Below are 15,573 nucleotides of genomic sequence, written 5' to 3'. Positions count from 1 at the left end.
AGGACAGGCGGGGCCAGGGGTTGAATGTGCATGAAGAGATTGTGTAATGCATTGCATATGGAACAGGTTTGTGAACAAAGATGTGGCTCGGACCAGGGCTCGGGGCACAAGTTTTCACGAGAGCCATCTCACTTGTGCCAGGCCCTGACACGCATACCCACTTCATAACTACATCAGGTTGTGGAGTGTCGCTATAGGACATGAAATAAAACAACGCAGACACGCATCTCTCCAAGGTAGAAAAGGGGGCAGTTGAATTTCTGACTCCAACATTTACAGATTTCCAAAAGTGACAGTGGATTGGAGGGTGAAAGTGCCACCTCTCCAATGACACTGGACAAACCAACAGTCCATCAAAGTTCTCCTCCTGCAGAAAAGAATGCATAACAATACGTTATTTGCATAATGTGTGTGAGAAAGTTTCTTACAAGAATGTAAACATCAGAAGGTTTAGAAAAACTTGTCCTAGGGTGAGGTTATGATGCTTGCATCCCCAATCGTGTGTTCTGTTAATGCTGGATATTACGTACTGTGCCTTCACGACTGGCCCTGAAGAGCAAGGTTTGTTTTGGTTTGTTATCAGCCTGCTCCCCCACGGCTGGCAGGACAGACAGACGGTGCAGTTCATAGTGCATCTTTTGCTTTTTGCTTTGCTTGCTGTTGCTTGCTTTGCTCTTGCTTCTGCTGTGCTCCTGCTTTGCTTTTGCTTTTTGGCTTCTGCTTGTTAGTCAGTTTAGCTAAGCAGTACAGATTTTTCCCTGGACTGTTTTTCCTTTCCCTTTTTGGAACCACTCACACCTGCTCCAGACTGGGACCTGGGAAACACCGAGAGTTTGCATCCTGTGGCTGCAGCAGCTATCCCCAGCGCCGGAGGGAGCGACAGCAGAGCCACCACTGCCAGGAAAGACCTTCTGAATTTGTCATCCTTTTCAGATCGGTGAAAGCATTGTCATCTGGTATTGTTCATTTTGTGTGCTGGGGGTGTTTTGCCTGTCAAATAAACAGGTTCTTTCCACTTCTCTCCAAGGAATCCTTCCCGAACCGCTGGGGGGAAGGGGCCATGTGGGGTTGCTTTCTGGGGTCCCCTTTGGAGGTTTTCTCCCAGAGTGACCCTAATCCAGGACAGAATATTAAAAACCAGGGCGACAGTGGAGTCTATTTATTCTGCATATGGCTTCACTGTGACCAGCGGTGGGAAGGGAAGGGAAGGGAAGGGAAGGGAAGGGAAGGGAAGGGAAGGGAAGGGAAGGGAAGGGAAGGGAAGGGAAGGGAAGGGAAGGGAAGGGAAGGGAAGGGAAGGGAAGGGAAGGGAAGGGAAGGGAAGGGAAGGGAAGGGAAGGGAAGGGAAGGGAAGGGCTGTGTAGCCTCAGGGTCCGACAGGGCTGGTGAGCAGCCCCAGAGACACAACAACCCAGGTGCAACCAGACTTGATTTCCAGGTCGAAACACTCGGCATAGCTGGCCTGGACTTCCCTGTAGGGCACGTGGGGGCTTTGGAGTCCCCCGTAAGGTGCACGAGGGGGTGGGGTCTCTTGTGACACACCCAGGGATATTTTAGGTTTCCTCTGAGGCATGGAGATCATCGGGGTCCACTTCAAGTCATGCAAGGGATTTGGAATCCTGTGTGAGGCATGCAGAGGGTTTGGGATCTCTCCCAAGGTGTGCAGGGTGCTGGGATCTCTCCTGAGGCACATGTCACGGTTGGGGGTCTCATTTCACATGTAGAATGGGCTGTGGACTCTCGTAAGCGTGCAGGTGCTTTGTGTCCCTCCTGCTGCACGCAGTGGGGCTGGAGTGTCTGCTGAGGCACGCAGGGGACGGGGACCTCCGGCAGTCCCTCCCGGGCCCGTGCGGCTCGGGGCTGCCGCGGCCCAGGGCCAGCCGCCGTGCCGGGATGGCGGTGGCGAGGCGCCGAGGCGGAGCTGCCCCGCCGGGTCACGCTGCACCGGCACGGCACGGGCGGTGCTGAGCACCGGGCAGTCGGCACCACCAGCCCAGGGGCCACAGCCCCGGCCCTGCCTCTTTTGGGGCCGGGCACAGACAGCCCCGTGGGACGGGCACTGCTCAGCGCCTGAGGGGACGGAACAGATGCCAGAGGAGCCCCAGGAGCCCTGGACAGGGCCCTGGCGTTGCCCGCCCGGCTGCCCCGGGCCTGTGGCCATCCCGGGCAGCAGGGGCTCGCTCTGGGCCGTGCTCTCCCCGGCCAGCGGGGCTCCGGGCCAGCACCCGGCTCCTGCCACTGCCCTGAGAATGCTGAGGGGCTTTCAGGGCAGAACTGAACTTGACAGGGACAGAATTCATAGGAGACTTGTTCTGGCCTTTTACAAGGTTAACTGAGAAACAACTTAAAATCCCAGGCTAAATCGTCTGCTTTAACGTGTGGGGATTCCTTCAAGACCCTTCCTAACTCCCGTGGTGCCGGGCCGGGCCGCGTCCCAGCGAGCACCAACACCCAGCAGCTCGATGTATGCAGCATGGCTGGCACCAGGGAAATGAGTCAGTATCCCTACATCTGCCCGCTCTGCCTGCACGGCTGTCACACAACAGCAATGTTCCAGAAGGAACAGGCATTTTTACATCCTCACGACCGTGTGATCTTTGGTCCTGGTGGTGGATCAGAGAGAAAAGCCAAATGTGACAGAGTAAACGTGACTCTAGGAGAGGCATGCCTCAGCAGAGGGTCTGGGGACCTGTGGTGCCAGCCAGTGGCCCGGCACTCGGACACTGCAGCAAGACCCCAGACTATCACACTTCACCTGGGAGGGTAGAAAAGCTCAGGGGTTCTTTGTTCAAGGTCCTCCAGAGGCACCAGCTGAAGCTGCCACAGTTCCACCTTGATAAAATTGTTTAAAAAGATCCAGAGGTCTGACACTCTGCTGTGGAGGACATTCCACATGTTATATTTGCCAAATTTTCCAATCAAAAAAACCAAAGAAACAAACCCAACAAAATTAAATAAAACAGCAATTTTAATTATGTAACTTAATATATATACAATTGAATAAACTCAAAACACTGACTATATAATTTGGTTTAAATTACGAATAATTTGGTCCTGATAATAGCGTATGAGCAAAACTAACCATGCGGGGTATGCGTGGGGTACGGAGTGCAGGGCTTTTGGACCCCCGTCACCTCATGGACTAGCTTGTCAAGACAAAATTCCCCTTTTTATGCTGTATGTCATTACCATCTCCTCCCATTTTCAATTTGTCACACTTGTATTACCGCACTCATCATCACCTTTACCACTCATGCTCCACACTTCTTTATGTAAGTTGTACCACTGTTTGGGGATATTCTTTGAGGAAGGCCTCTCCTCTTCCTCCATGTCCTGGAGTTCATCTTTTGGATTACACATGCGCACCAAGCTGGTACTGTATAAGCCAATATTGTGTTCTAACATTAAAGCAGTGGATCTCATATAATCAGCATTTTCCTGGTGTCCAACCAAATTCTCCTCTCTAAATTCAGTCATTGTTATCTCTTGCTTCTTCCTGTTCTGAACAGCTGCAGGAGAACGGTGGGGAGAGGGATAAACGCTCCTCTCCCTTTCTTGCTTGGCATTACACCTTTAACTGTTTTATTATTTCCAAATATTAATTACTTTATTAATATTACTCTTTCAAATTGTTATTATTACTCTTTCAAATTTGTCAGCATGAATCATATCTATTTACCACACACAGTTCTCATCTTTTGGGCATTTAGGAGCTTTTCATTTTGCTTCGCACCCAAGAAAAATATACCCCCAAATGTGCACAAATAACTCCTTTAGCATGTCCTCCTTTTCAGCTGGTTTTTCCATTGTTCTCTGCTATCTTGTCCTCATCTTTCCACAATTCCTGTGTCTATTCAAGTCCAGCCTGGGACCGTGCACACATTTGCTTTAGTTCTGTAGTGATTTATGCCCAGCCATCCTGCCAACCACACCCATTTCAATGTTGCAACAACCTAACTCTGGGCTGCAGTATGTGAATCACACTCTGCTGTGTGAGATGGCAGAGCACCAGAGCAGGCTCTGAAGAAGGGGCATTCGGTACATTAGTGAAGTGAGTGCTGGAACCTGGGCTAGCTCTTAGAACTCCGGCACTACGGCAGGAGTCGGGAACTGCCTCGCTATGGGGATTTACCAGAGGCAGAACCTGTAGTGCCACTTGCTCTCCAGTGCCAGACACAAGCCACGACATGGACGAGGAACAGGAGAATGGAGGAGGCGTCCCGTCTTCAGGTTCCGCAAGGAACACCTTAGTCCAGGTGAAGAGAACAGGATGAAAAGCCCCTAGCTGTACTGCCCAAGGGGTTTTGTACACATACAAGTCATGGGGTGGATGCAAACAATGAACCAATAGGGAATGCTCAGGAGAGGAGTGAGGGGATTACATCAAGTGTCTGGGGCCAGTTGGGGTAGGAGGGTGGAGAGGATGGGTCACAAGGGCCAGTGGGGCTCCCAGGAGTAGGGGAATTCCAAAGGGGAGTTGCAGTCAGGGATTGGCCCAAAGGTTTGGGAACCAAGGGGCTGGGTTGCCTTGACAGGCAGGGAAAGAGCTGGAACAAGGGGTGGGGAAGGGCACGAGGGACAGTTTGGAGGGAGGGTAAAACCCACAGGTGAACCAAGTCAGGAAAAAAAATGGGGGATAACAGAGCCCTTAAACAACACTTAAAATGAAATCAATAAAATAAATTTGAACTGCAACAATAAGAGCATCTTGAGGGACGCAGCCTGACCAGCAATGTCAGCAGGCAAAAGAAAGGTTTTGCTTTGCAATGGCCCTTTGATGAAGCAAAACATTTACAATCAGGGCAGTCCATTCATGCAGACGGGCGCACACTCTGGGGGTAGAGCTGAGGCCATGAGGTCACAGCAGGGCTCTGGGGTCACAGCAGGCTGAGCTCTCAGCAGGCCCTGAGGTCACAGAGGTGCCAGAGGTGCCAGAGCTCCGTGGTTGCACAGCAGCACAAGGAGCCAGCACTCAGTCCCTGAGCACAACTGTTGCGGCAGCAGCGGCGGTGGCAGCAGCGGTGCTGACGTTGGGACAGCGGTGTCGGGACAGCGGTGGCAGCAAGAGCTGCAGGACTGGTGGAGGACAAGGCACCATGGCCCTTGCTCTGCGCCTCCTACTCCTGCTGCTCCTGGCCGTGGCCCTGCCTGCCAGGGCTGCCCAGGCTGCTCCGCTGCAAGCGCGGCGAGCAGGTGAGCCGGCAGCCTGGCTGCCCTTTCCCGGGACAGCGCTCCCGGCTCCCTGGGAAGCGCTGGGGATGGTTTTGCCCAGGGCTTTTGGGAGGGTTTCCTCTGTGGGAGGGAGAGAGACCCCACGGGCCCTGGGCTACTCCAGCCACCCCTCCAGAGACGTTGCAAAGGGTCTGCAAAGAAGTTGGAGAGTGACCAGGAGCCAGCCCAGAGCTCCCCAGGCCCCTGTGCACCTTTGGCCATGTCCATTCACATCTGGCTCCCACAGCCTTACCCAACACCCCTGCATTGCCCAGTTCCCGGTTACAGAAGGGAATCCCAGCACACCATGGAAATGGTTCTGATCTCTGCTCCCTTCTAGCCTGGAATCGTGACATGGGTTTTCAGGAAGTCCTGATGAATGATGGTTTGAAGTTCCTGGAGGATGCTGGAGGCAAGTTTTCATTCTGCCTTTCCTTAGTGAATAATCAGGGTCAGTGCAACAGAAGCTCACTTATAAACCATTTCCCTTAACAAAATCTTAAGATTAAAAGAATCTGGAAACCTTGCCCTGCTCCCTTCTGGAGGCCTGCGGGCTCCCACAGGATCACTGTCAGTGGGAGGAAGGAGCATTTAGCTTTCAATCTTCCTCCCGTGTGCTGTGCCAGTGTGTGCTTCCGTGTGCTCTGTGCAGTCACAGAGAAGAGCAGAGAGGGAAGGGGCCGGGCCCAGGGCTGTGCCCCGGGGCTGAGCCTTGTGGGCAGCCTGAGGATCTCCTGCAGTGCCACAGGAGCTCTTCTGTCCTGCCTTTCTTTGCAGCTGAACCTGCGGGTGAAGGTCCCACATCCAGGACTGAGGCTCTGGTAGATGCTGAGGGTAGGTCAAGGCCTTTCCCCTGGGAGAGCTGCCAGCTCAGAGCCCAAAGCTGGGCCAGGGAGGCAGCGCTGCAGGTGCCAGCACAGAACCATGCACGTGTGTGCCCTCGCCCTGCACGATCCCCTCACCGCTGCTGCGGCTCAGTGGTGCCGGTGCAGATCAGCAAAGATGGCAGAAGCTTCTGTGGCTGTTGAGTTACAGGTGTGTCTGCAGGGAGGACTTCTCAAGCTCCAGGGTTGGATGCTTGGCCCCAACCCAGCTCCCATGGCAGGGGTGAGTAGTGTGTCCCTGCTGACCCCACAGGCTGAGCCCTGCTTTTGTGGGATCCATTCCTGGGAAATGGAACTACTTTCTCTTAAGGTCCTCCGACAGGAGAAACCAAAGACATGGCAGGCAAGAAATTCCAGGACCCATTAGTAATCATGTGGCAAATGCTGAAGGAACGTCTGCAGAGAAGACAAGGTGGGTGCATTTCCCTCATTCTTCCCCTGGGTCTCAGCAGCCGGGGAAGACTTTGGCTGCACATCTAGACACGCCGTGCCTGGCACAGCTGGAAGGGATCCATGGCAGCCTCACTGCCCCGCTGCTGCTTTCACGCCCTGCAGGGCTGTTTCCCAGCCTGGCCTGGCTGCAGCTTCTGCCCAGCCTCTGCAGGAAGGCATTTGGCATCAGCTGACAGACAGCCCAAACTGGACCACCGGACATGCCCACCCTCAGATCCCCTGCACTTCCTGGTGTCCAGGCAGATCAGATGTTGGGGCTGTTTGGGGAAGGAAGCAGCCTTGGGTTGTCCCAAAATCCTGGGTGTTTTCTGATCCTTATCCATTCCTTTCACAAGTGATGCCTCCTGAAATTGTCCCCTTCCCCATTCCCAGTGAGGAATGTTTCCATCTGATCCAGCTGTCTCTTTTCCATTTTCCAGAAATGAAAGGAGAGCCTGTGCAGAAGGAAGCATTTCCCAGAGGAAGCAGTGGTTCTGTGCCAGCCTCTGCTGCAGGAAGGGAGGCCATGCCAGGCACAGACACAGGAGGTAATTGCTGTGCCTCTGGGCCTGAGCCCTGCTGAGGCTTGAGCTGCCCTCTCTGCTGCTTGGCAGTGTGGACACAGCCTGGACTAGAGCGGCACAGCCCAGGGGAATTATCCTGAGCAGGCTCAGGGCACTCGGGTCCTGAGCAGTCCTGCTGGGGTCCCTCCTTGGGAGACATGTCCTGAAACCTGGCAGCGAATGCACGGGGTGCCCACGGTGGGGAAAGGACAGAGGGGGAGAGCAAGGCCCCAGTGTGTCCTGAGAGGGCCTGGCTTGTTGCCCTTGGGATCTGGGGGGTGTCCCCACAGAAGGAGGGCAGGAGGGACAGAGGGAGGTAGGGAGGCATAGCTGTGGCACTGCCTGCTGCAGTTTGCCCCAGGGCTTTAGGGAGGATTTCCTCTGTGTCTGAGGGAGAGAGCCCCAGGGCCCTGTGCTGCTCCAGCCACTCCTCCCTGGGATGTTGCTGAGGGCAGGGAAAGGGTGTGGAGAGTGACCAGGAGCCAGCCCAGAGCTCCCCAGGCCCCTGTGCACCTTTGGCCATGTCTATTCACATCTGGCTCCCACGGCCTTAGCCGACCCCCTTGCAGTGCCCAGTTTCCTGTGGCAAAACGGGATCCCAGCACACCCTGGAAAGTGTTCTCATCTGTGCTCCATTCTAGATGAAGTTGCTGGGAAGGCTTCTCCATCAGCTTGGATGAATAAAGTTTTGAAGCCCTTGGAGCCTCCTGCAGGTATGTTCTCAGTGTGCCACCAAGGAAGAATTGTAGACAAGCGGGCAGGAACCAGGTGACAGAAGCTTCTGTGGCTGTTGTGTTACAGATGTATCTACAGGGAGGACTTCTCCAGCTTCTCCAGCTCCTACCTTGGATGCTATACGCAAGCCCAGCTCCCATCACAGTGGTGAGTAGTGTGTCCCTGCTGACCTCAGAGGCTGAGCCTTGCTTTTGTAGGATCCATTCCTGGGAATTGGAAATATTTTTCTCTAAGGTACTCCAACAGGGAAAGTCCAAGATACAACAGATAAGATGTCCCTGCAACCATCCAAACAGATTAGGCAAGAGCTGAAGGCACCCCTGCAGACAAGAGAAGGTGGGTGCATTTCTCTCATGCTTCCCCTGGGACTCAGCAGCCGGGGGCTTTGGCTGCACATCTAGACACGCCATGCCTGGCACAGCGGGAAGGGATCCATGGCAGCCTCGCTGCCCCGCTGCTGCTTTCACATCCTGCAGGGCTGTTTCCCAGCCTGGCCTGGCTGCAGCTTCTGCCCAGCCTCTGCCGGAAGGCATTTGGCATCAGCTGACAGGCAGCCCAAACTGTAACACACCCTGAGATCCCCCACTATATCCAGCCCTGCAGATTAGGAAAAGGGTGGCTGTTTGGAGGTGGAAGTGCTCACATCATGCCACTGTAATCTGGCCAATTTCCTGCTCCATAAATTTCACAAATATTACCTCTGATGCCACCGCCCAAGTGGGGAACAGCTCCATCTGATGCAGCTGTCTCCCTTCCTTTGTCAAGAGATGAACATAATGCTTCAGTGGAAGTTGGCATTTCTTGAAGGAAGCAATCCATCTTCGGTGCGAGCCCCAGCTGCAGGAAGGAAGGCAATGCCAGACACGGGCACAGGCACAGCAGGTAATTGCTGTGCCGGGCTCAGGCCTGGCCGGGGCTGTGTGGCAGCAGCTCTTCCCCCAGGGCCTGCCCTTGCCCGGCCCAGCAGCAGCCAAAGCTGGAGGTGCCTCGGCTTCCAGGCCTCTGGAGCTGGTTCAGAGCCCCGGGGAAACGGGACTGGTGCAGCAAGGTCCCTGGCGCTGCAGCTGCTGCGGAGCTGGCCCTGAGTGCCCAGAGGCCCAAGGCACAGGAGCAGCCCCGAGCGGGAGCCCTGCCGCCAGCCCAGGGCCAGAGCCAGCCCTAGCACACAATGGAAACAGTTCCCATCTTGGTTTGCTTCCAGACTGGGATGCTGGGAATGATTCTGCATTAGCCTGGCGCTCTGAAGTTGTGAAGCCCTCCGAGCATTCTGCAGGTATGTTCTCACTGTCCCACCAAGGCGAAATGTTTGACTGACTGGTCAGGACCAGGTGACAGAAGCTTCTGTGGCTGTTGTGTTACAGATGTGTCTGCAGGGACGACTTCACCAACTCCTACCCTGGATGCTGCACAAAAGCCCAGCTCCTATGGCAGGGGTGAGTAGTGTGTCCCTGCTGAACCCTCAGGCTGAGCCCTGCTTTTGTGGGATCCATTCCTGGGAAATGGAACTACTTTCTCTTAAGGTCCTACGACAGGAGAAACCAAAGACATGGCTGTCAAGAAATTCCAGGACCCATTAGAAATCATGTGGCAAATGCTGAAGGAATGTCTGCAGAGAAGACAAGGTGGGTGCATTTCCCTCATGCTGCCCCTGGGACTCAGCAGCCGGGGGCTTTGGCTGCACATCTGGACACGCCGTGCCCGGCACAGCGGGAAGGGATCCATGGCAGCCTCGCTGCCCCGCTGCTGCTTTCACGCCCTGCAGGGCTGTTTCCCAGCCTGGCCTGGCTGCAGCTTCTGCCCAGCCTCTGCAGGAAGGCATTTGGCATCAGCTGACAGGCAGCCCCTATTGCACCACAGTCCATGCCCACCCTCAGATCCCCTGCAATTTCCTGATGTCCAGGCAGATCAGAAGCTGGGGCTGTTTGGGGAAGGAAGCAGCCTTGGGTTGTCCCAAAATCCTGGGTGTTTTCTGATCCTTATCCATTCCTTTCACAAGTGATGCCTCACCTTCCCCATTCCCAGTGAGGAATGTTTCCATCTGATCCAGCTGTCTCTTTTCCATTTTCCAGAAATGAAAGGAGAGCCTGTGCAGAAGGAAGCATTTCCCAGAGGAAGCAGTGGTTCTGTGCCAGCCTCTGCTGCAGGAAGAGTGGCCATGCCAGGCACAGACACAGGAGGTAATTGCTGTGCCTCTGGGCCTGAGCCCTGCTGAGGCTTGAGCTGCCCTCTCTGCTGCTTGGCAGTGTGGACACAGCCTGGACTAGAGCGGCACAGCCCAGGGGAATTATCCCGAGCAGGCTCAGGGCACTCGGGTCCTGAGCAGTCCTGCTGGGGTCCCTCCTTGGGAGACATGTCCTGAAACCTGGCAGTGACTGCATGGGGTGCCCATGGTGGGGAAAGGACAGAGGGGGAGAGCAAGGCTCCAGTGTGTCCTGAGAGAGCCTGGCTGTTTGCCCTTGGGATCTGGGAGCTGTCCCAGCAGAAGGAGGGCAGGAGGGAGTGTAGGAGGGAGGGATAGCTGTGGCACTGCCTGCTGCAGTTTGCCCCAGGGCTTTAGGGAGGATTTTCTGTGAGTTTGAGGGAGAGAGCCCCAGGGCCCTGGGCTACTCCAGCCACCCCTCCCAGGGATGTTGCTGAGGGCAGGGAAAGAGTGTGGAGAGTGATCAGGAGCCAGCCCAGAGCTCCCCAGGCCCCTGTGCACCTTTGGCCATGTTCATTCCCATCTGGGTCCCATAGCCTTACCCGACCCCCTTGCAATGCCTTTTTCCCTGTAGCATTAGGGGATCCCAGAATGCCACAGATATGGTTCTGATCTCTGCTCCTTTTTAGACTGGAATCGTGACATGGGTTTTCAGGAAGTCCTGATGAAGGATGGTTTGAAGTTCCTGGAGGATGCTGGAGGCAAGTTTTCATTCTGCCTTTCCTGAGTGAATAATCAGGATCAATGCAACAAAAGCTCATTTATAAAGCATTTCCCTTAACATTATGTAAGGGCTGAAGGATTCTGAGAATCTTTCCCTGCTCCCTTCTGGATCCCTGAGGGATCCCACAGGATCGCAGTCAGTGGGAGGAAGGAGCATTGATCTTTCAGTCCTCCTCCCGTGTGCTGTGCCAGTGTGTCCTTCCGTGTGCTCTGTGCAGTCACAGAGAAGATCAGAGAGGGAAGGGGCCGGGCCCAGGGCTGTGCCTCGGGGCTGAGCCTTGTGGGCAGCCTGAGGATCTCCTGCAGTGCCACAGGAGCTCTTCTGTCCTGCCTTCTTTGCAGCTGTACCTGTGGGTGAAGGCCCCACATCCAGGACTGAGGCTCTGGGAGATGCTGAGGGTAGGTCAAGGCCTTTCCCCTGGGAGAGCTGCCAGCTCAGAGCCCAAAGCTGGGCCAGGGAGGCAGCGCTGCAGGTGCCAGCACAGAACCATGCACGTGTGTGCCCTCGCCCTGCACGATCCCCTCACCGCTGCTGCGGCTCAGTGGTGCCGGTGCAGATCAGCAGAGATGGCAGAAGCTTCTGTGGCTGTTGAGTTACAGGTGTGTCTGCAGGGAAAACTTCTCAAGCTCCAGGGTTGGATGCTTGGCCCCAACCCAGCTCCCATGGCAGGGGTGAGTAGTGTGTCCCTGCTGACCCCACAGGCTGAGCCCCGCTTTTGTGGGATGCATTCCTGGGAAATGGAACTACTTTCTCTTAAGGTCCTCCAAAAGGAAAGACCCAAGATACTGCAGCCAAAAAGTCTCATGACTCAGATGAATTCCTGAGACAAACACAGAAGGAAGCACCCGGAGGACAAGGTGGGTGCCTTTCCTTCATGCTTCCCCTGGGACTCAGCAGCCGGGGGCTTTGGCTGCACATCTGGACACGCCGTGCCCGGCACAGCGTGAAGGGATCCATGGCAGCCTCGCTGCCCCGCTGCTGCTTTCACATCATGCAGGGCTGTTTCCCAGCCTGGCCTGGCTGCAATTCCTCCCCAGCCTCTGCAGGATGGAATTTGGCAGTAGCTGATAGGGTGCCCCAACTGTACTGTGGGCCTGAGATCCCCTGCCATTTCCCAGTCTCTGAGAAGATCAGGCGGTGCAGCTGTTTGCACAAGGGAGTGCACTGGCCCAGCCCCAATTACCTGGGCTTTTTCCTGATCTTTACCTGTGACTTAGACAAGCATTGCCTCCTGAAGGTGCCACCTCCCCAGTGGGGAATATTTCCATTTGATCCAGTTGTCCCTTTTTTCCTTTTTCAAGTGATGGACCAAAAGGCTGTTCAGGAGGAGGAACACTCAGGGAGAAGCAGTGGCTCATTGGCAGCCCCTGCTGCGGGAAGGAAGGCGATGCCAGACACGGGCACAGGCACAGCAGGTAATTGCTGTGCCGGGCTCAGCCCTGGCCGGGGCTGTGTGGCAGCAGCTCTTCCCCCAGGGCCTGCCCTTGCCCGGCCCGGCAGCAGCCAAAGCTGGAGGCGCCTGGGCTTCCAGGCCTCTGGAGCTGGTTCAGAGCCCCGGGGAAACGGGACTGGTGCAGCAAGGTCCCTGGCGCTGCAGCTGCTGCGGAGCTGGCCCTGAGTGCCCAGAGGCCCAAGGCACAGGAGCAGCCCCGAGCGGGAGCCCTGCCGCCAGCCCAGGGCCAGAGCCAGCCCTGGCTCCCGACTGGGCAGGGGCTGCGCTGGGTCCTGACAGGGCCTGAGCCTGTCCCCTGGGGCTGGGGGTGCTGTCACGGGGCAGGGAGGGCCAGGGCTGGCATTGGCTGCTCAGGGATGGCTTTGGCCCGTGTCCCTGGCAGCAGCCACTGCCCAAGCAGCTGCGCTGCCCCCGGGCTCTCCTCCCGGCCTGCTGGGCTTTCTTGGCTGGCACAGCCTGTGCCAAGGGCCGGCAAGGTGCCTGCAGGCCCCAGCTCTGGGGGAAACAGAGAATGTTCTGCCCGTATCCACCGTGCTGCCAGCTCAGCAGTGGAGCACAGCACGGGCTCACGCTCCCCATCGCTCCCACAGATGCAGCCGGCACCACAAGACCTGTTACCGATGCCCAGGATGGCCTCGGAAGGGGTTTCTGTCAGGGAACAGTCTGCTGGCTAGGGTTACTGGGAGGCGTGCTTTCTTTGGAGCTTGTCTTCATGTTGGGCTGCTTTGGAATCGGGTATTCCTGGAAGAGAAAACAGTGAGTGTTTTGTTGCTCTCCCCCTCAAACAGCTTCTTTTGAAAGTCTAACGTGGTCAGGGAACATTCCCATTGAGACTGCAGTGGGGTTGTGGCCAGTCCATGATTGTCCAAATAACTCTGCTGAGGGTTCTGCTGCTGCCCAGTGCTTCCATTGGCCTCTCAATTGCTGGGCCTTGTCCTGGGGGGCCCGCTGGGGCTGCAGCCAGTGCTGGCTCCCACTGAGTCTGTCTGGCCAAGAGCAGCCCCAGGGGCACAGGGCAGAGGCAGAGGGAGGTGGGGAGGAGAAAGAGCAGGGCCGAGATTGCCCTTGAAAGGCAGAGGCGCTCTGGGGCCCGCTCCTGGCCAGGGACCCTGCCCAGAGCCGTGCCCTGCTGGCCGGGACCTTGAGGGGCAGCTGTCCAGCTGGGCCCAGCTGTGCCAGCAGCTCCAGCCGTGCTGGGGAGCCTTGCCAGCTCTGGGCCCTGCTGTGCACGAGGGTCCCTGTGTGCCACTGGCAGCTGGGGCCTCAGCCACCTCCTCTCTGCACAGGAGCGCCTTGGGACAGGAGTTGGAAGACAGTGGCTGCACCTCACACCGACAGCGTGAGCAGCCCCTCCAGCAGCAGTAATGGCCTGGACAGCCCTCTCAAGTGTTCTGTGAAGAGGACCCCAGAACAACCGTCGACAAGGAAGCCTCTTATTGCCCCATAGATCCCACTGCCACCTGCTCTCCCCATTGGCCTCCCCAAGCTGCCTTCATTCCTTTTTTTATCTCAGTCTGTCCCATCCCAGCCAACCCGAGTTCCGCTAGGGACCCCAGGACCAGCCCAGCACCTTCCAGCACCTCCTCAGACCAACACATCCCTTCCCCTGCCCCTGAGCCCCCTGGCCTTGCCCTCTAGGCAGTACTGAAGGTGACACCCCACCCCACCCCACCCCACCCCACCCCACCCTCCCCCCCCCTCCAACTCCCGCTTGCAGGGTAGGCAATGGCCCATTCCTGTGTTCAAATAAAGAGATGGATTTGTGTCCTAGTTTGAAAGCAAAACCAGTGAGAGGCTCCAAGTCAGAAATACAATTTATTAGGAAACGGGAAAAAAAACTAAAATACATGCAATAATACAAAAGAAAAACCACTGACAGGGTCAGAATACAGCCTGACACCCTGCTAGTTAGGGTGGTGGTAGCAGTCCAGATGAAATGGACTTGTGGAAGTGGTGATCCTGTCGAAACAATCTGGTAGCTCTCATCCTCTGGAAAAGCAGTGGGTAAGGGCGGCGGTTCCTCTGGGAATCCAGTGGAGAGACTGCTTGTTGTGTCCCAAAACCCAGATTATATCCAGCTGGGGATGCTTAGCTCCTCCCCCATGGGCAGAGCATCTCACAGTGGGCTGATATCATTCTGCCTCAAGCTGTGGGTCCTTGATTAGCCATGAAACAGAAATGGCTCTGGGAGGGAGTTATCTCTGAGTCATGTGGCAAGACATTGATGGCCCCATTAACAGGAGATAAGGAAGAAACAATGCCCCTCCTGGTTTCAGCAGCTCTTCAGGATGGCATTAGAATGCATCTTTACACTGCAACCCAGGACAAGCGGTCACCCCAGTGTCCAGGTGGCAGCAGCAGCAAAGCCCACCCAGCACCAGCACTGACTGAGCTCCATGCCCAGGAGGAGCCGTGGATGCCCACGGTGTGGGCAGGCAGAAGCCAGGCAGGGGCTGCTGTTGAAATGGAGGTTTTGGGGGGTTCAATTAAGTTAGCAATATGGACTAAGCATTTAAATTTTAAATTGTAGAATTATGTGTTGAATTTTAACCTTTTACTTAAGAAACCTCTGCCATGGTACAAAGGGCATAGGAAAATGCAAATTTCTGAAGCTTCTTGCTATGAAGGACAATACCAGCGTAATAAATAGGGTAGGAGATCTTTCTCCTTTTTAATGCCTTTATTAAAAAAATTCAGCTCAGGTTGGGGAGAAACGACAGGTCACCCGCACCCCACTGCTCCCAGGAGTGGCACGGAGGAGGAGGATGATGCAGCTGTGACCGCTGGTATGCAGGCAGAGCTGGGGCTTCCGTCCTCGAGGGAGTAGTGGGAATTCCACTTTTTTGGTCTAACATTCCAGGTCCTCTTCCTAGCTGACATCCTTTCAGGTTAGGGTGAAAAGTAAAAAGGATCTTAGCAGATACTGGATTAAGTTCCTCACCTTTGGACATTACTTAGGTTTCTTAGTTCCATGTTGGCTCATTGTTTTTAGGGTTTTTTTCCTGGAAAATTGCAAAATTTGGTGAAATGCATTCTCATCTGCATACTAGCTCTGGTGTCATCCCCCCCACCCTGCTACCTGCAGGCTCAGGTGAATCAGCAGGGGGACAATTGCGCTTGATTTCTAACCATTAACAGGTAATTGAAGAAAAACTATTAACAAGAGGTGATTGCAATGTGAAGCTACCAACAAGAAACAGTCAAAACTTCAACTCACAACAACTGGCCCTACCTGTTTAACTTTGCAGCCTTAAAAAAAAAGGACAACTTTTTTACACATAACAGTCCCCCCTTTTTTTCTTTGATCAGGCTGAAGCTTAAGCTTGCATCAACTTGCAATTTTTGGCTCATTAGCATAGAATTTCTTATAA

At 55.2% G+C, this 15,573-nt stretch overlaps 1 protein-coding gene across 5 annotated transcripts in view; it reads left to right on the top strand.

The window, feature by feature from the left end:
- Positions 1-6,251: 6,251 nt before the first annotated feature.
- The window catches only part of LOC135293027 (uncharacterized), a 96,498-nt gene continuing 87,176 nt past the window's right edge, over positions 6,252-15,573 (top strand). For 2 of the 5 annotated variants that reach the window (XM_064407032.1, XM_064407030.1), the window contains exons 1-7: positions 6,411-6,507; positions 6,968-7,075; positions 7,732-7,803; positions 7,892-7,972; positions 8,060-8,161; positions 8,591-8,707; positions 9,027-9,098. In XM_064407032.1, the coding sequence (XP_064263102.1) occupies positions 6,432-6,507; positions 6,968-7,075; positions 7,732-7,803; positions 7,892-7,972; positions 8,060-8,161; positions 8,591-8,707; positions 9,027-9,098 (628 nt within the window). In that variant the 5' untranslated portion in view covers positions 6,411-6,431. Of the gene's footprint in view, positions 6,319-6,410; positions 6,508-6,967; positions 7,076-7,731; positions 7,804-7,891; positions 7,973-8,059; positions 8,162-8,590; positions 8,708-9,026; positions 9,099-9,186; positions 9,259-9,345; positions 9,448-11,091; positions 11,148-11,348; positions 11,421-15,573 lie in introns of those variants that run through there. The other 3 variants (XM_064407031.1, XM_064407034.1, XM_064407035.1) reach the window with 3 other exon arrangements.

This window comes from Passer domesticus, unplaced genomic scaffold (assembly GCF_036417665.1).
Source record: "Passer domesticus isolate bPasDom1 unplaced genomic scaffold, bPasDom1.hap1 HAP1_SCAFFOLD_63, whole genome shotgun sequence".
Lineage (NCBI taxonomy): Eukaryota > Metazoa > Chordata > Aves > Passeriformes > Passeridae > Passer > Passer domesticus.
The sequence above is the reverse complement of the archived record's forward strand: the minus strand, read 5'-3'. Positions and strand labels throughout refer to the sequence as shown.